The sequence below is a fragment of the Leptosomus discolor genome, chromosome 8 (assembly GCF_034619465.1).
Source record: "Leptosomus discolor isolate bLepDis1 chromosome 8, bLepDis1.hap2, whole genome shotgun sequence".
Classification (NCBI taxonomy): Eukaryota; Metazoa; Chordata; class Aves; order Leptosomiformes; family Leptosomidae; genus Leptosomus; species Leptosomus discolor.
Genome location: NC_141398.1, coordinates 56343739 through 56363923, shown reverse-complemented (window position 1 = coordinate 56363923; position 20185 = coordinate 56343739). Strand labels below are relative to the sequence as shown.

Below are 20185 nucleotides of genomic sequence, written 5' to 3'. Positions count from 1 at the left end.
TTTTCCTGCCTTCAAAGGGCATCAGTGCTACTCAGGGAAAAAAATGTAAAAAGTACTGCTTTCTACATATTTTTAATAATAAATATATTCAACAATTCAAGAGTCTTATGTCTCTACTGTGTGGACAGGTATTTGGAAAATACCAACTTACGCAGGAGAAGAAGGTGTGAAGGCATAAAGTAAAAGAAGACAATATGGCTTATTATGTTCATGCCAGATTTAAAACACAAGCTACTAAAAAAAGTAAACAGAAGTAGCTTACACTAATAGAATCCTCCCCCGTAAGTTCAGGGAAGCATCTGAATTGGACAGGTCAGGGTTTTGGTCCAGCACATTGGAACCCTACATGTAAGCCAGGAATAGATATATAGAGAGAGCAACCTTACAAGTTTTTTCACTTAAATGAAAGCATTATCAGCTTTGTAAAGAAGTTTGAGGAAAAAACATAGGCACCACATGATGTTTTTAAGGTTCAAATGTACATTAACATGTTACAGCCCCCCCCTTCCCCCATTTACACACACGTGGTTTATGGAAAGTTACATATCCAATAGAGTACCTTCAGCATGAAAAGTCTGAGGCCAGCTGCTCACGGTAACTACATTCAATAATGCAAAGTGGATAACATGGTCAAGCCATCAATCCCACCCCAATAACTTAATTTCAAACCACAGGAAACAGTTGTGTTACGTAGTACTCAATGGCTGGGCTTGCCAGAGCTCTGAAACAAGGAGCACAGCTCTTCACAGGTCTGCGTTTCTACTGAGCTGAACTGGGACTCCATTGTATTCCAGGCTAAGTCAGCCAGCAGAAAGTCATCCATTGCTGTCTGGGTCTCATTGCTGGTAAGGAATAAACTGCCCAGGTTCTCAAAGCAGCTATCCATAGTCTGTGTTTCAGCACTGCTGAGCTGGACTTTGCTTTCAATATTCTGAGTCGCTGTATTTTTAGCAGCTGGATATACTTCCGTCTGGGTTTCTGTATCAGATGAGTCAGTACTCATGGAGAAACTAGACTGCTTCAGAATACTTCCTAAAGGCAGATGGGTATTAGTGTCCAAAAAGAAATTCAAGTCTGTCTGTGTCTGCGTATCAAACATCTCCAAACCCAGGAAGTTTGAGTTTCCTCGGCAGCTGTATGATTGAGTGGCACTATCTGAAAATAAGAAATCGGTCTGAGTTTCAATGTCCAGTGACTCCAAAACCGGCTCAGAGTTTAGTGTACCAAGCTCACTCTCTTCAGTCTGAGTTTGGATATTGGATGCTGAAAAGAACTCTTCAATGTCAAAGTCTATTCCTGTGCTCTGTGATGGACCAGACGGCAGGTGTGTGTCAGCATTAGAACTCGTCTCAGACAAAAGGCCACGATTATCCAGTGTCTGGCCAGACATGTTTCCTGAAAAGATGTTTTCCAGATCACTTAGCAGGTCCATTGTCTGCGTTTGATTATCCATCGTATTTTGAGGTGGAAGTATGTTAGTCTGCGTATTGAAGCTGATCAGGGATTCAGACTTCACCGTATCTTGATTCAGGCTCTTGCAATTACTCCTTTGCAGCAAGGTTTGATCTATATTTGTAGGGATTAAATTGTTTTCTGGAAGTTCAATGTGAGCAGAAACATTATATGATGAATGAACGTTCTCAAAGAGGTCACCGCACATTACGGCCTGGTCCATCTGCACTCTTCCATCGATAGCGTCCTGTGTCCTACCGGTCTGAGTCTCTCTTGAAATGCCACACGTTGGAAAACAAACCTGACTAAAAGCATCGGTCTGAGCAGCTATGGATGAAGTCAGTTTGGAAGCAGGGAGCAGTGTCTGTGTTTGGACACTGATGGGCAACGAAACCTGCGAACTGAATGACAGATCTGTCTGAGAGCAAGAGGATACAGAAGAACTGGGAGCCCAGGCTGCAGCCGGTACCAAGTTCTGTGAGGTGTAAGATAAGTCAGTCTGTACATTTATTGAAGAAATTTTATTCTTGTGACAGACATTCCCCAGCTCTTGCCCTGTGTTATTCGATGGAACCTTATCCAACTCAACTTGTACACCAGTACTTACTGGTTCATGATCACCAGAATTTGTCACTTTGGAAGCAGGCATACTATCTTTAAATACAAGTGCTTCTGCCTCCAGTGCTGGAATCAGAATTCCTATCGACTGAGGCAATAAATGAACAGTACTTACAACTGAACCTCGATTATCAACAGCCACTACAGCAGGTTTGACAGAAGAGTCTGTTGCAGACACATATATAGGCAAGTGAGCAAGCTGCATCACTGGAAGTTTAACCAAAGCCACCTTGGGCTTTGGTAAAAGCATCTTCGGTGTACATTTTGGCTGCATTTGGTTCATGAAGTTAGAGCTGCAGGAGCCTTCAAGAGAGGCCACTAGTTTCACTTCAGAGGACTCCAGTTCCCGAGTGCCAGGATTACTGCTGTGTGTACTGATGAATGCTTCATTTGCTTTCTCTGCCAACTGCTGGTTATGTACGGAGGTTTCCATTTTCCTTTTCTTACTAGGAGGATCCCTGTGAACATGAGATCAATAATTTATACTCCTTTCAAGCACAAAACATCTGCCTTGCATTTTTTTGAGTTATTGCACTGAAAATATAAACTGAAGTCACAGATTAGGTTGGAAACGAGAAGACAACTAATCCTGATTAAAACATAAAAAGACTCCATGAACTCCAGTTCTGTAAAATTTCATTCCTCACTCTCCCATTTGAAAAGGAAAAAACGTTACCTCTTCTATGGAGACCTATTTCTAAACAGGGGTGGAAGTTTAGCTGGTTTCTTCCCCCTTGTACATTAAGCACTCCGATTTGAAGACATGTGTAATTTGTTACTTTGATGCTAACTCAGACTGAGCATTGAAGGGACAGCACTCTTAAAAATCAGTGTACAGGTAAAGGCCTCTCGTGGAAACTGGAGATACAATTAGCACTCCCTCACACAAAACTTCATTTTTGCAGCAGTTGAATCTCTAAGCCAGACAGGCTAGGCCTCAGGAAACACACTACCCTTCATGAAATACATGTACACATTAAGACAACTATAGAACTAAACATGCATATATAGGCATTTAAAAAACCAAGAATCCACTAATACTTCCAAAGACCAGACTATAAAAGAAGATAACTGCACTGCATTCCACACCACGGTTACAAGCTATAAACATTTTCAGACCATCTCTACTCTTACAGAACGGTGAGTGGAAACCTGATCTTATTGATCAGACAACCGACAAAACAGAAACTACTAAAAGCAACAGAACAAAGACACCCCAAACTGCTTTACAGCTAAACCGATGTGAGCCTTTTTCCAACTGAATCAACAGAAAGGAGATAGAAAGGCAGTACATGGGAGACAGAGGATTTGGTGACAAATGTAAGCACCGTTACTTAACTGCTTCACTTTTACCTGTGTTCTGCAGGGATTTCATGGCCAGTTCTGTAAATATGAGACAGTAATGCTGTTCTGCTGGCATAAGGGCACCCACAAGTACACTGGAAAGTCTTGCCACAGACCTCTATGTGCCGTTTCAAGTACCACTCTGTACCATAGGAGTTACTACATTTATCACATTTGTGCTTCTTTTCAGCATGCATTTTCATAAAGTGCTAGAATACACAATGAAAAGTAAACATTAGCCTTCAGCTAAGATACAAAAAAGAAAATTATGTTTAGGGGAGACATTAACATTTTCATTTTTTTAGTTGTTAAATAGCATTGCAGAGTAGAAATAAAAATCTCTCAAAAGTCTCATTAGGAATAAGTTACAAGCTTAAAGAAATCAACAGAAACAATTTAAATTTGCAAATCTGCTTGTGCTATATGCATCGTAAAACATAGATCAACATTTGTGTCCTAATGCTATTGGAGGTTTCCTACGGACATTAATGAATCTACAGATGAATCCATACGCCAAAGAGCATAGTGAGTATCGGTTGCAACATGTGCACGCTCCTGAAGATCTAAAACTGAGCAAATAGGTCAATCTCAGAGCAAACATCAGCATTTTTCCTTTTCATTTATGGCACCAAGTGCTAGCCGTCTCCTACGGTCTCCCCAGCTTTACACAGGTAACCAACAGCAGAAATGCATGTTGATACTAAAGCAGAGAAAAACTCTTAATTCTTGATCACTTGAAAAAGCAGTTTCAAAGCATCAGCCACATTTTAAACCTTTATTGGTTGCTACTGTGAGATTTTTTTTTTTCCTCCTCTTTGAGCTCTCTCCATCTTTTTAATTTGTGCAGAGGGGCTGTCTTCTAGCTTAGCAGAACATACTGGCATCTGCCAGATCAAAGGTTCAAAAGTCCTCCAATATCAACATGCAAACATGCAAATTCATTAACCACATGCCCACGTGGAGTTTCTGCATGCAATTCTCCATCTTCTGGGTACATGCTGAGAGGTTTTGCTCCTATCTGAATGAGAAAGTTTACACTCTCTGGAGTAGAGACATGTCAGGACTAAATTAGTACGAAAATAACACTCTAGGAAATAGGAATACCTGTTTTACAAGAGAAAATTGGGAAAACGGTCTGTTTGGTCCTCTAGGGCAGCCTTCAATAGGACAGCAGTAGAATTTCTGTGAAGTTTTCAAACCCTTCCTTATTGGTGCATTAAGTTTTCCATCCTGGAAAAGAACCAATTGAAAACCTGAAATTCTACAGGTTTGCATATTACAGACAACACTCAGAACAAACATCAACTTTGACTCACTGAGTTTACACACCTCAGTGAGGCGAAGGCGCTTTCCTAAGTGATTTGAAAGTTCAAATGGAGTTTTTCACCTATGTGGATTTTACTTTGCAAATATACCATCAAAATTACCAAGTGAAATTACAACAAGCTCTGCAGAGCAGTAGTCCATACTTTTTACTTTTGCCAAGACATCACTGCCCTGAGCCAACTGTAGCCGCTTTTTGTGTTGTTTGAGCCAGAAAGCTTTGCCTACAGATACTACTCTACACCGCCACGTCAATGTGCTTATACTTGGTGGCACAATCTGCTTGAAGCTCCATTAAAATCAGTCACACGCTGTGTAACACAGCCCTTCCCTGATGTTGGAATTCTGTTGTCACTAAATAGACTTTACTTGTAATAAAATGAAAAGCGCCAAGTATGCTCTGCCACTTTCAATTCAGATCACAAATCAAACCTCACCTAAGTCTATAAAACTAACACCTGGTATGCTAATGTTGAACCTCCAAACATTAAGTGACTGGTGTACCTGTGCTTTCCATGTGATCTGCCTCACTGACCATCATATGTACGCAACAGAAGACAGCAACAGGACTTGCTTAAGGAGAACCTCAAAAAGATATATAAAAAGGACACACTAGTGGGACTGTCTGAATTGTTCAACCATACAGTAGCTGTTCCTATTGAGCACAGAGACACAGAAACCAGACAAGACGTATCCCTCTAGACATCTACCTGAAAGGGTCTCAGCGGAAACATCAAGCATCTGTGTCTAAGCAAAACATTAAAGGTGAAGTATTAAAAATCTGATGCTCAGAGTAGCTGTGAGTCTTCTTACACCCTAAGACTGAGTAGGAGGCCAACCAAGACCCCAGAGTCAGTTGCAGTAGTCCACAATGCATCCCGGAGATGACTGTGCAGGGAAGAATTACCAGAGCGTGCCTTGTGTGAGCTCTGCACCAGGTTTTCCTCAGCATGAGGACAGGGACAGTAAGCACAGCCAGTGGCGGAATGCTGATTTTACACCAGTCACTCCCGAACCACCTTCTCCAGGCAGATCTCCAGCTGCTTCGTGTTTACACAACTTAGACCAAACCTGAAGAACCCACAAAGCACAACAGTCATCCCCTGTGAAGCAAACACAAAGTATGTACCGCAGCTGCCAGAACACAAAGGGTTTCGCTGCTCACACCCCACTTCTTACCTGCTACAGTTAGTCACAACCCAACAGCTCGCTGTTCTGAACTACTCATGCTGTGCTTTTGAAGTATTCATTCCATTTGCACTTCAGGAATACCATGAAGCAGATGAGTGGGACACTTCCATGATTTTGTTTTTCCTCAAATCACCTCTCAATTTAAGATACTGTGCAAAATGTAATCCCTTCAAGCAGTATTTCAGTTGTATTTCCACGCACTCAACACTGCTACTTGCTAACACTGCTACTTGCTGACACTGCCGCAAGTTCATCTTTGGGAATGACATACCATACTCAAAGAAGCAAAGTTCAGAGCCTCTCAACCAAAATGATCAGCTGCTATTTCATCAAGAAAACCTGGAACAATTCTCCAAAATGGGAGATTTCATGTAACGTTTTAACCTTCTAAGCATCTTTACATACAGCAGTTTTCCCCAGGGACAAACCGTTGGTAAACAGGCCTGGTTTATCTCTGCTGAATAATTACTGTGATTTTTTTTGCACCTCCTAGAGCCACTGCCCAAAACAGGAACATGACTCAAAGAAATGCAGTCGTTCCAGCCCCACTACCCCCAGCTACACTCTTTAACCCAGAAACACTGACCAGATGCCAGCCTCAAAGTCTTCAGGAGAAAAAAAAAGATTTGCCTTTAAGTCAAAACTATGTTTGGTCTCTCCTGCTGCAGACGACATCAATGTGCTTAGTAAGTGGCAATCAGAGTTACTTATTCCCAAGTAAGAAGTTATTTGAAGTGTGTCACATTTAATGTCACAACCCAAGAAATGACAGGGCAATACGGGAAACACGCTCAGGCACTAAGCAGGTAAGCCACGGTCAGATTAATTAAAACTACTGAAGTACTAAGGTACAGAATAACACCAAGTGTTTAAAAGCTACAGAAACATAAGACACTTCAACAGCTGGAACACAGACTTTTGAGGCACAGATCACCACAAATTTGTCATCACAAGTTGAGAGATACTCTACATCTGTAAGTAACCCTATCTAGGCAGTAATCTCGTTTTGACCATTTTCAAAGTCCTCCCGGCTCTAACTGGTTAATTTTACATCTTGTCAAAAAACTGGTCTAGCCAGTCCCATCTCAGACCTTCTCACAAGTCCTCCCCTTGTGTGTCTGATTTTACTTCCCATGTTTCTACAATAGCCACCCACCACAATTATTAGTAGATATTTGTTCAATGAACTCCTCCCAACGCAGACACTTGTGTCACAAGGAATGCTGACATTCCTGTGGGGCTTGTGCCAACAGCACTAAACCCGGAAAGCAACAATCCTTGATACTCATTCAGTCAAGGTGAACCTGGTGATGGCTCTTGCTTTCCTCCAACAGAAAGGCTTGCTCCAAAGGATTAATTTGAAACAGTAAGTTACAGTAGACTGTGGCCAACTATTTAAAACAGTTTTTTGCAGCACCAGATCATGCATTTCTTTACTGAATAGCACAGACAGAAGCACGTTTATTCTTGTGATAAAAACTCTTGTGGTAGTGTACTATTTGCGTTTGGGTAACCTTCCCCAGGGGTAAGCTACCCTTTCTGCTTCATCACTGGCCTCCCTGCTGCCATAGGAATCCACAGAATCCTCTCCTTTACAAGAACTCCTCTAGCTTCATTTTCAAACCACACAGAAGTCTTCTCCTTCTCCCCATAAAATAATACAAACAAAAGACCAAAGAATTAAAAAAAAATATTTCAAGCTTAATCTATTAAGTGCCAGTTTATACCCACTGTTCTCATTTGTTATTGTCTTAGTTAAAGCTAAGGAGCCAGACAGCAAACAGTTCTGTATCAACACTTCAGCATATCTTCTTTTGTTAGGCCAAACAAGCCAAATGCTTCTAATTTCCCTTTGTCAGACACACTTGCCATCCATCACCCTTAGCAGCCCTTTTCTACACCTCTTCTGGGTTCATTTGAGCTTATTTGAACCAGATTCCTACCCTACAGCAGTGCCAGACTAGCCTTCTGACACATTTTAGGATTGCCCTTCTCACAGCAGAATTACCCTAAACGCTCAGACGCACGTGACCAAACTCCCACCTCAGTCATTTCTGTTACAAGCCAGGACTGATCATAGGTTTTGTTACCGCTGCACAGGACCGTAACCTGGTACTAGTGCACTTGACTCTGTTTTCACAGGGTAATCTTGCTTTTCTATGTAAATGTCCTTCCTCTGTAGTTACACCACCTCAGTTTTTGATATCAAAAGATCCCACTGGTGCTACTTTTATAAACCAAAACTAACCAAGCCAACCTCCCTTCTCTTCAGCACTACTATGTTCTCTCCTTCCCCAACAGCTTCTTGTCATCTCATTTGCAAAGTTGCCTCTTCACTAATTCCTCATGTTTCACTAACAAATGCAATCTACTAAACACTTTTTGTCTGGGGAATCAGTTCTCTCTTAAAAGGCAATATTAATACTAAACTATCAGCCCAAGTCCGTCTCTTTCTGGAGAAACACAGCAACACGCACCTAGATTTATACCTTTTTACCTTCACAGCTTTATCTTTTCATTCAGGATGCATTCTCAAGCTGTGCATGACACTGAAGACGTTTTGTCCAAGACACAGTACAGAAAAATTAGCCTCCCTTAAGCCTCAGTAACATTTTACTCTCAATTACCATGCCCTTGGAACAAGCCAGATGTTCCTCAAAATCTGCTTCAATACTTCTCCAAGCTACTACAAGACTCTGTAACCAGGTGTATGAAACACATTATAATCCTACAAGGCACCAACACTCCGCAGCATCCAAGGCAGCTGGTGAGAGAGCAGCATTCCTGCACCCACCGGACCCCGGACGCAGCTCTGGAACCCACGAGCCGCAGCCCTTGGCGGCTGCTGCAGCCACTCAGCGCACGAGCCCACAACTGACCCCACCGTCTGCTGAACCCGAACGCACGCGTCCAACTTCTGTCGCACCTCCACTCACATGGACGTGCTGGACAGAACACGTAACACACGCAAAAGTTGTCAGCACATACTGGGAAGTGAAAGGAAACCATCAGAGGTAGGAGAGAGCACCTCTGCTGGAGAGCATCCCCTTTTGTTCCTCACAAACGATCACCTGTAACACACATGGGGCTCTGTACCCAGCCGTTTCACAAAACAAGTATGTTCGTTGTTGGCCCACTGGGGCTGCATTTTCCGAATGCAGCACTTGAAGTTTTCCAGGAACAGGATTTGTCCCCACACACTTGGCATTATGCTTCCGAGAAAAGCAAGGACATCTTTCTGAAAGGCCCACACTCGAACACACGCTCGCTGAACTGCAGCTCTCCTCCCCCCCAGTACGTGCTGCATTTTCTCAGGAGTACTATGGCAATGAGGGCTTGTTTCCAAAATGGCATCCATCTAGGTTTTTTTTGGCTCACAGACATTTTTAAAAAACAAACAAAAACCCGAGCATAACAGCACTCAGCATTTGGATTCTGAGGGCTTGCCAACTGCTAAGGGTAGGCAAGGCAGCATGTTTGCATAGCACCTCGCGAGCGGGGCTAGAACGCCTTGCTGCAGAAAGGTGAGCGAAAAGCAAATGAAATCACAGAAACCGAGTCCCAAAGAACTTTTAACTGCCTTGGTTACGTTGAATGCCGGTACAAAATTGGTTATTTTCTGGACATCATTTTAGTGGAATTCTCAATACGCACACACTCGTGTATTTATACGCAGACCTGCTCACGCTTTTCACGTGGGGGAGATTTAAACCAGGGACAACGAGGACCGCTCCATTATTCCCATCTGGAATGCTACCCCCACCCGCCCCCGCCTTACTACTCTCCACAAAGCGAGCCCCAGCCAAGCCAGGCGCTGCCGACGCCCCCCGGGCCCGGCCAAGGCCGCAGCCCCCCGGGGGCCTCGCCCTCCCGCCCAGCGGGAGCGGATCCCCTCACCCTCCGCAACGGGCGGGGGGCGGCGGCCCGCGGCGACTCCTCGCTGCGGGGCAGGGCAGGGAGGAGGAGGCCCAAGCGGCAGGGCCCGGCCGGCCCTCCGGCAGACCCCCGCGGGGGGCCCAGGGGCTTCGGCCCGGAGCGGAAGAAGGAGCTGCGCCAGCACAGAGCCCCGTAGCCCGAGGGGAGGGGAGGGGCAGGCCGGGGCGCCCCCCCCGCCGCCGCCGCAGCCCCCGCGGGGCTGAGCAAGAGGGAGGCGCCCGGCCGGACGGCGGGGCCGGCCTCGCCTCACCGCGCGGCGGGCCCGAGTCGGGGCGGCGGCGGTACCTGCACCGGGTGGGCCTTGCTGAGGTGCATGTTGAGGGCCGGGCTGTTGGGCAGGACCTTGCCGCAGCCGGGCACCGTGCACAGGATGTTGGTCCTCACTTGGGACAGCTCTGTCACCGAGGGCCGCACCAACTCGCCGGCGGGCGGCAGGTCCCCCACGGGCACAGGCGCCGGCGCCGGGGGCCGCCCCAACCCCCCGCCACGCCGCCCGGCTGCTGCCGCCGCCGCCGCCATGTTGCTGTCAGCTGCTCGGCCTCCCCACTTCCGGGGGCGGCCGCCAATAGGCAGCGTCGCTGTTGAATATTCAGCAGGCACGTGGCACGGCCCCACCCCCCTACGTCAGCGTCCCGGGGGGAGGCACCGGGGCGGCCGCACCGGGGCGGCCGCAGGGGCTCGGCCCCCGGCTTCGCCCCCGAGCGGGGAGCGGGGGCGGCTTTCGGGGCGAGGCAGCGGCGCAGCCGTGAGAGCCCGCGGGGGGGCGCTGGCGCCAGCTCCCGCGGGCGGAATATTCAGCGGCTCTTTAAAAGGCGAGAGGTTCTGCCCTGTGCTTGGCCGGTTAAAGGGGAAGGGGTGTACGATAGCGACTCGGGGCCCTCCCTGACCTGGGGAAGCGGAGTTCCGTGCTGCGTGTCGCTCCCGGGGCGTGCCGAGACCTCGCGTTGGCTGTACAGCCCCTCTCTGTGTGTGCTCTGCTGCTTGCAGCTTGCCTGGAAGTGCTGCATAGGTCCTCTAACAGCCTTGCTTACAGGAAGTTAGAGATGCAGTGTGGATCTGAAAAATCAGAGAGACCAACTTTTGGGTTGTTAAAAAGGGGATGGGGACTGCCTTTCCCAGAAACGAGGCACAAACAGGCACTAGGCCAGGCACTCACAGTGTTTTAAAATATTTTGGAGCTTCCTGGTAAATCATCATCATCTCAGGCATCTAAGTTACTTGGGAGAGAGCATTAGGAAGAAGAAGTTGCATAGTGAAATGCACACTGGAATCTTAATGGGTCTGACTCCTAGAAGGCTCTGTGAGGGTACAAGCGAGAGACATGAAGAGCCAACTCTAATGCCTATCAACCTTTTTGTGCATCACACAAAACCTGGAGTTGTTTCAGAATCCTAGCATTACCTGTTTTGTCACACTAACATTTAAATCATGCAGGTGGAAGTCCTAGAAATGTATCACTATCTAGCGCTAAAACTAACTTCTTCTAATGTGTGAGTTATACAGAGATGCTGAAAACCAAACCAAACATCAGTGTATGTTTGAAGTCATGGTTCTAAGTCAGGCCAAACAAACTTCTATGAGAAGACTTAATTTACACATTTATTTACAGTTTGAAAAACAAGAACATTCCCATACAACCTCAAAATATTTACACTGTGCAGTGAAGTTAGGAAGACTGTCTCTGCACACTGATATATCTGAAGTGAATCAGAAATTCCATATACACAAAGTACACACACGGACATTCCAGAGAGCAGAATTAAATAAAGAAACATTTGTACACTATAACTGAAGCAAATCTGTCTTGAAGCAAAAATGATGCAGCATGTTACAGAACAATATCTCTATAAAGCTTTAGCTAGCTTTAACTTCACAAATGCTGTTAAAAACGCAGTCAAGAGCGGTCATCGCATTTAAATTTAAACCACGATCTCTGTTAGAACTTTGCAACTAACTTCATTATTATTTAAGGAAAGGGCTAACTACTCTTCTGTTAAAGACAAATGTGGAAAAATAATTCAAAGCCATAATTTGGAAAAAAACCCCTTTAAGGCATTATAAAAGCATAAGTTATTTTTTTAAAAATTTGTTTTGAAGTTAATTATAATTTAGATTAATACCAGTAATAAGTATGTTGTATATTTCTCTATGACTTAGTTTTAAATTAAGGGCTTACAAAGCTTCCTGGGAAGGAACCTTTTTTCTCTCTAATTTTAAAATAATTCCTAGCTTTTTGTGGTATACACGTAAGTAGTGGTGAAAGTGGTGCATCAGCCATACCTGGAGAGAGAGACAGATAATTACAGCTTAGCTCAACCAATATTTACCTTTCATAACTGTTACAAAACTAAACACGGAGCTGGAGTATCTATGTACAAACTAGTAATTCTAAGAACAAACTGGTATGTGTTTAGATATAAGTTTTTATAGCGGTAACATTTTTATTCTACTAAATTTCTATGTATTTTTAAACCAACTCTGAAGGTTCTCCCTTATGCAAGATACAAGCAGAACATAAGATGACAAAAATATCTAACTGTGGGTTTTTCGTCCACGTCAGAGTTGAAACACTTACCTGCTGGTGACAAAGATTTCAGCGATTCTAAAAGATGTGGACTAGAAAACTTGACCAGACATCTGAATGGTTCTCTCTTATCCAAAACACCCATTTTAGGATCACTTTTAAACATCGTCTCAAGCTGTTAAGATAAAATTTAGCCAGGAGTATAAGCAATGAATATACTTAATTTGTATGTTATTTTTTAAACATCACATTACAAATGGAATAGGTCATAAGACTCTGTCTTAGCTGTCTGTTATTTGTAATGTTAACATGATTCCAGCTGGAGGAATTTTTAATGAAATCAGAGGATGCCACCATGTGGTAAACAGTTTTCTGCTGAAAGAGGCAGTTTGTTCAGTGATATCATAAAACATTAAGTATCTCTTGCAATTTTTAATATATCTGTTCATCAGATAAAATCCATTCGTCATCCAAGAAGTTAAATTACAGTGTTCTATGTAGCGTAAGCTTTGTATGTACTTGAAATAACCATGATTTCTCATGCTTCACACACACCATGGTGTGAGTCTACCTTTATTACAAAAACAAGTCAAAACGCTTAGTTCACAAGGCTGAAAGACTGTAACATGATCTAGTAGTCTGACCAAATCCAACGCAAATGTTTAACTTATTTTAAAATGTCCTCCCTAAAGTTGTAAAAAAAAAAATAAATCTAGTATTTCTTCAATTTGCAATTTAGTGTAGCTACCACTATATTAAAATTATTAAAGACCCCAAAAGTTTTTGCTTTTACTACCTTATATTGTGCAAATTCTAGTTTTGGTTGGGGACCATCACCAAAAATGTCCTGATTCACTCTCTGTATTCTTGCTTTCTCACTTTTATTTTCTTGAATTATTCTTAAATCTGCTGCAGGGAAAAAGAGTAGGGAAGAGAAAAAACAGAAAGACAATTTTGTCAGCTGATTCAATACTGTTTTTCTGGTCAGGTGATTACTCCAGTGAAAATCTGAAAATATTAATTTTAAAGAATTCGTCCTGATCTTTTTTTCCTAAGCTAGTTGTCTCCATCATTTATGTTTTCAGTTCTTACCAAGAGAAAAACCCAAGCTAATATGAAAGGAGATGCTGGGCATTGGGTATTTTTGGTTTCATAACTGTGTCCAACGTGAGCTATGGGGAAATATTTACATCTCCTAGTGACAGCCAGTATTGTGGCACCCCACCAGGGATGGATAACAATGCAAATATAACTTATGTACATTTTCTATTATGAATCTCATTTCAGAAGCCAGCAGTGACATTCAGACTGCCATTTAATTTAAAATATACACACCGCTTTCTGGTGCTACATTCCTTTCTTGGAGAGGTCTTGGATGATAAGTTTGGAAGTTCTAAATGGAGAGAGAGGGAGAAAAAAAAAAAAAGGTTTTAGTTCACTTCCACTTTTAGAGGCTGTAGCTGAAAAGAACTTTTGAGATTTCTTTTTACTTCTCATTCTGAAAGCGAGTAGTCTTCCAAGTTTTGACAATTACTAGAAGTCAGAAAGCCCAGCTTTGTTTTGAGAACGGAATGCCCATCCTATGACATTTGTGAACATGTCCCTATTTACAAGTTTTACATGGATGAGCAGAGTAAGTGCCCATTCTGATAGCCTTCAGCTCATTGCTCTAGGAAGCCCAGTGAAATGATGTAAAAAAATCCTAGGACTGAATTGTTCATACAATGTTTAGACTGAGTTTACCATCAGAAATAACAATAATAAAGAATAGGTGGGATTCCAAATAATTACATTCCCATTATAAAGTTACCTTAATGAAAGGTTGTCAGTATTTCAATATTATTTTAACTTGATGGTCTGTTGGAAGAGACCATCTGCTACACCCCTGCTAGGGGGTGAGAACGAGGCCTGAAACAAAAAGCAAGATTTATCTTCGGATGTACTTGTGAAGTAGGATGTACTTGTGAAGTGGCTCACCTGGCTGTATCTCTTAAACACAATATCTTTAAGGGAGTCTAAAGAATGACTTCGAAGCTGCTTTTCATGGATGTCATGGTAACTGGAAGCAATAACCAGGGCCTTTAAATAAAAATCAAAATTGTTTTAACATCATTCTTAATCGTCATTTTGTTTACAATATGGAAAAAGTGCCGTATTTCTAGGCATCGCAATGTTTTTGTTTCAAAGTCAGCAACGGCCCTTTAACTAGCAGGATTCGCGTCTGAAAAAATGTTGAATAGTCTGTTATTAAGCTTCAGTTAATATTTAAAAGCATTCACAGGATTAGCCAGATAAGCCTATAGCCTTATTAGCTGAAAGATAAATAAATAAAACAGATAAAATAATTAAATTACTAGTACAGAAGTCTGCTAAATAGATAAAAAATTAAAGACCACCAATGCTGATCACCGTGAGTTGACAGAAAATGTCCTTTAAAACTAGTTAATAGCATTCCCTGATGAGCTCATAAATTTAGTTCTTAAAGTTAACGGTGTTGATGTAATATTCTTCAACTTCTATGAGTCAATTTAACTGAATATATATATATAAATACATATAAACCCATTTGGTTAAGAAATTAGAATAATTCAAGGTCAGTAAAAATCCCAACAAACGGAATTTATTCATGATGCACCATTGCAAAGGTCACCAAGATTGGGTTTTGCCCCATTTTTATCATGGGGTAAGGGAAAAAAATGACTGTGTAAATTAGTAAATTACATTACTTGATGAATCTTTACCCATCCTCTTTAAAAGCTAACACAATTACAGCTCCGCATGACTGCAGTGAAGTCAGACTCTACAGAGTTTTACTCTGTACCTGACATAGCAGAGGCAAGTTGCTCTTAAGCATTGAGGCAGAAATGAAGACATAGGAAGTCTGTGAGTGGTACACAACGTAGCTGGGTTTGTACTGGTTTGGTCTTGTATACGGTGTTCCCCAGGCAATTCTAATCCAGATTGCATTATCCTCATATTCTCTAAAGTTGATGGTGACCTAATAGAAAAAGAAAAGCTTTGATTTACCAGCACATTCACATGCCCAGAAAGATTTTTGTCCTCTCTTAACCCTGTGTTACCAGACCCAAACATGATTTAGTACACCACCGCTTGCATAAGAAACAAATCCCATCGGTGTGGTCAGGATTGTATTTAAATCAAATTTCCACAGAAAAATGATAACCTCAAAAACTGGGGGGGGGGGGGGGGGGGGGAAGAATATCACTTTTCAGACTCTAATGTGACTTTTGTTCCTGTTGATGTGTATTTTCTTCTTAAGAGTGAAAATAAAAATAGGTTATTAAAAAAGCCTTGAGGCTCTCTTTTGGGAAAACAACCACACAACAAAAAGGTGTCTACTTAGATGGAAGGCAAGTGGCAATAATTCCAGTATGTCTAATTTTTGAGAAACTAAACATTTGATCAACTTGTGAATTAGACCCAAATATATTATTTATCACTACTCAAGAGTACACAATCAGAAATTTGAAGAAGATTCCCTTTCTCGTTTTTGTAGATTTGCTCCTCCTTTACTTCTTTTTACCTTGACTCAACCTGTGTGACTTAAAAGTGGGAAAACTTCCTTAAAAAGAGCCAACAAAAACCTCCTTTTGACTGAGGTACAGTTTCAGTCCAGCTAGGTCATAAATCGTTTAAATTCCTGGCCCAACATTACTTCTCAAAGTTTTTGTGGAATTCTTTTAAAAATGAAAATATTGCGAAACTTTATTACAACATAGTTAAATGAACCGCCGTTGGTTCTCTGGGAGTCTGGTTTGTATTTGTTGCCCTCTGCTGTTGGCAGTGGGAATCGTTTGTGCGTTGCGTCAAGAAGTCACCCAGCTAACTAGCCATGGGTATTTTCTATTACCTTGCTTAAATGAAGCTGGTGAGCTAAAGCAAGAAAAGGCTTCTGCACATTGCTTAGGAAAAAAGTGAGATGATAGTATTCCTTTCCATTTTTTTCTTACCATGCTCATTTCTGTTGTCTAGAAACTGATTCTTGCTATTGACAGTGGTCTTTCAGTCATTACAGTGTAGTGAAATACAGGGCCAAGTTCTCACAGTCAACCCAAAATACCATTTCAAAACCAGAACTAAAAGGGAACAGATACAATTTTGCTACTAACGTAAGTCACAATAACTGAACTTCCTTGTCCTGCTTACTGGCTGCTTCAAATTCCCTCTGTAGTCTGATCTGATTTTTGTTGTCTGTGTATTGTTATAGGGTAACAGGACAAAGCAATATCTACTTACCTGGGCAACATATACACTCAAACAGGGCGAAGAGTTGCTAGAAAACATAAACATGCTGCCCTCCTTGAAGCCTATCATATTTTAAGGCAAACTTTTATTTTGTTTTTATTTTATTCCAGCATAATTGTAAAGCTGCTAGAACAGATATACATTTTTCCTATTTTGCATGCAGTTCCTACCATACCCAAATGAATAATTCCATATCATTTTTGACTGTAAGAAAAAAAAAAAAAACACCTCACTAAAGTTATGAAAATGATCTCTCGACACCAGAGGTGTGTAACAAATTTAGAATGGATTTAATTCTTACATTTTTCAAGGCTGACCGAAGTCGTCTCCTAATTTTTTTTTTGAAGTCTGTTAAATCAAAGAATTCCGTTTCTTCCCCTGTTACACAAGAAAAAAAATAATTGTGTTTACAATAACTAGTTCAGAGATGTTTTTAGTTTTGATGAAACAAAATTAAGCAGAAAAAGCTGAAGTTGCATAGCCTTACACAAAAAGCTGTATATTAAATTTGAGACTCATTATTGCTATACAGAGAAAAAGTTAGTATTTAATTGGTTACTAATTTCTCATAATTGCTTGAGAACTTAATAGAAAGTATTCTAAAAGCATTAAAGATATCTTCATCGAAAAATCCATACTAGACTATAGTTAAAGATCTCTCTACTGAAAAAATCCATACTAGACTGTATTTGTGTTTAAAAGGTATGAAGCGAGGCAGCACTGTGGCGTGCTGCTGAGAACTGTGAGATGACAGCAAGGAAAGACATTTTACCTGCTTTGTTCATCTGGTAAACACTCCAGAGTCTTTTGTTTCGATAGGTATGGTTGTCTAAGAAAAACAGGAATTGTTCAATAACATGGTGTATTACCAAACAGTAATTAAAGGAACAAACAATTTTGAAATACTTTTATGACCAGGTTATTTAAAAAAAATAATGTAATAATGTAATATAATGTAATATAATTTATTCTGAAACTATCACTCACAGCAAACGTAAAACTAAAATAGCTTTTTATTAAGAGATGGAAAGATCTTTTGTAATTCAGTTAAGCAACTAATAAAGGGTACCTCTGAGGTTCAATGTTTAAAGGATTTTACCTAAAATGATTGAAACTCAGTCTAAAACTAAGAAATGTAGACTGTTAAAAGAAACCTTGAGATTTAAACTATTTTATTTTTCAAGTTGTGAATTAATATTGGAGTTAAGGGTTCCACCTGGAGTATTTGACAATACTTTTTCCTATGGCACTATTGGAGCACAATATTCTGCGTTTGCTGCATACTGGAGACAAACCTATCTCTACACTTACAACTCTGTGCTGGCTGGGGCTTACCACAGCTTACATCTGTTTAGACCTCAGAAGAAGCAAACGTGCTTTTGTTGATTTTGACCTCTTGATTTTTTTTTTTTTTTAAAAAGGTCAGATCCAATAAGATTCATCATCTAAAATGTAATCTGTTCACACCAAATGCATCTGTACCTCACTAAGGCAATTGCTATGTAATTAAGGGCATTATCAAGCTACTCAAAAAAAAAAAAAAAAAGAGAAGTTATTTTTATTAATTTTTAACTTACAAATTATGTCTAGGTCAGCTGCTTGCTTTATTCCTGCAGAATTTTCCTGGAAAGAAGAATAACAGTGCATTGTGAACTGCAGGTCCAGAATGCTCTACCACACTGTTCAGTAAGTGAAAAACACTGAAGCCCGCCATGTACACCCTCCTTAAAGACACCACACCTGGTCCCCACGTGCACACAATACAGTTTTGAGAAATCAAGAACAACAGCTATTTCAGCAAGGTTTAAGTGTGCCTCTGCAGAGGCAGCCGGAAGAACGTTGCCCTTACAGCACGATGTACAAGCAATTAGAGAGTAAAATTAATGAGTATCCATAACATTATGCAACACACTAGTATTTCACTGTCAGGAATTTTAACCTGTTTGGTTCCTCCTTATTTAACCTTTACATCATGAAAAGATTTCTAAGAAACTTTTTAACACCACTTATTACAGGTAGGAACGTTTCAGAAACAAATGCTATTTTAAAATATGACATTGGCTATTTTACAAGAATAACTTAACAGTTTATTGCCTGCAGTTTGATCTACACTCCATGTAATTAATCTTTGGGTATGAAATTCAAAGGGAATGATACAAAAAGCTACAGAATTTAAGAGACACCAGTAATAACTATCTATCTGTGTTATGATACTATATATAAAGACTCCTGGTACATATAAAGATTCCTGGTACACCAAAGTCAGAGTACATAAGTAGGAGACCAGAAAACTTTTTTTGTTTACAGTATGCAGATCAAGTAGTTCTGGCCAAGGAAATCTTTCAAAAAAATCTGAAAAGTCTAAAAGATAAACTACTGCTTATCATTACCCATACTAAATAGATTTAAATTAGCACTGTGTAATGAATAAACATCTCGATCAACGCCTTTATTTTACAATTTAGAAACACCCCCCTTTCTTAAAGGTTTAACACACTGCTCAAAGCATGTACTTTCAAACTTAGTAAGGGTCAATCCTGCACTATCAATCAGCCAAAACTGATGGTATTACCAGCTTAAATTTGTATTTTTCAGACTACAGACTGCCATCTGATGCTGTGTTGTGGCCAAAGAAAATTCATTTCCTCATAAGAACGGTTTTTTGACGGTGTTTCAAACATGCATCCTGTATGTCACAGACAGGCAGTCCCCGAAGGAAAGGATTACCTCACAGAGTCGAACAACATCTTGAGCAATGTTGTCCTTTAACTGATGGAAGTTTATGGTTTGCAGCTGCATCTCTGAGAGAAAGCCCCATTTCTGTAGCATTGCCTTGATTTCAGCTCGTGGCATTTTTAGTACAGTTCTTCGGATATACTCAGCCACAGTTTCATCCATGATGAAGCTACCTGAAAAGTTGAAAGGTTAAAGAAGTTAAGATCAAGACATAGGCAGGCTCAGGAGATTCGCTCCCTTACTAAGGTGTACAAAGCTGTGCCCAGGCACGACTAGCAAAACACTGCCATCAGCCCTACGCGTGGCACTACCGCAGATTTCGGCGGACACCGACAACAGCGAGTTCAAACCCTTTCTACAATGATTTTTCCCCAAGCCCTCAGAAGCTTTCCTCACGGACGGAGGCCCGGTGCGAGCTTCTGGGGCGTGAGGAAGGCGCTGGCCCTCACTCGGGGCTGTTAATACCTGTCCGGTCCATTGGGTGTCCAGGAGGGCCTCAGACAGAGGGTACGGACGTGAAGGGGGGCACGGGGCAGGGAGCGGTGTGGAGCGAAGCGCCGCGCCCCTCACAGCCCAGCGCAGCCCCGGCAGCCGCCCTCCCGCACATCCGCACACCAGCCCCGTCCGCCCGCCCGCCGTCCGCCTTTCGAAGCGCCCAATCGGACTCGGCACTGTGCCCGAGCCGCCCAATCACAGGACGCCCCGCCTCTCGCCCCGCTCCGCGCTGGTGCCGGCTCCGTCAGGGCTCTTCCCGCGGCTGCCCGGGTGCGCTGAGGCGGCTTCCGGTTGGGCCTG

At 42.0% G+C, this 20185-nt stretch overlaps 2 protein-coding genes across 3 annotated transcripts; both read right to left on the bottom strand.

Moving 5' to 3' along the window:
* Positions 1 to 509: 509 nt before the first annotated feature.
* Positions 510 to 10383, bottom strand: ATMIN (ATM interactor). Its single transcript, XM_086469233.1, has 4 exons — positions 10150 to 10383; positions 4519 to 4644; positions 3424 to 3623; positions 510 to 2528 (listed from the first exon to the last, which is right to left on the bottom strand). Exons 1-4 carry the CDS (start codon positions 10381 to 10383, stop codon positions 698 to 700), a joined length of 2391 nt encoding a protein of 796 aa, XP_086325359.1. The 3' UTR covers positions 510 to 697.
* Positions 10384 to 12006: 1623 nt separating this feature from the next.
* CENPN (centromere protein N) lies at positions 12007 to 19560 on the bottom strand. Of its 2 annotated transcripts, none has more exons than XM_009948494.2 (10): positions 19382 to 19560; positions 18232 to 18277; positions 17427 to 17483; positions 16956 to 17032; positions 15210 to 15386; positions 14366 to 14467; positions 13724 to 13781; positions 13185 to 13297; positions 12440 to 12563; positions 12007 to 12144 (listed from the first exon to the last, which is right to left on the bottom strand). In XM_009948494.2, exons 1-10 carry the CDS (start codon positions 19550 to 19552, stop codon positions 12029 to 12031), a joined length of 1041 nt encoding a protein of 346 aa, XP_009946796.1. In that variant the 5' UTR covers positions 19553 to 19560; the 3' UTR covers positions 12007 to 12028. The 2 variants fall into 2 exon arrangements, with proteins under 2 accessions (XP_009946796.1, XP_086325434.1); XM_086469308.1 differs by having other exon boundaries at positions 13185 to 13294.
* Positions 19561 to 20185: the final 625 nt, after the last annotated feature.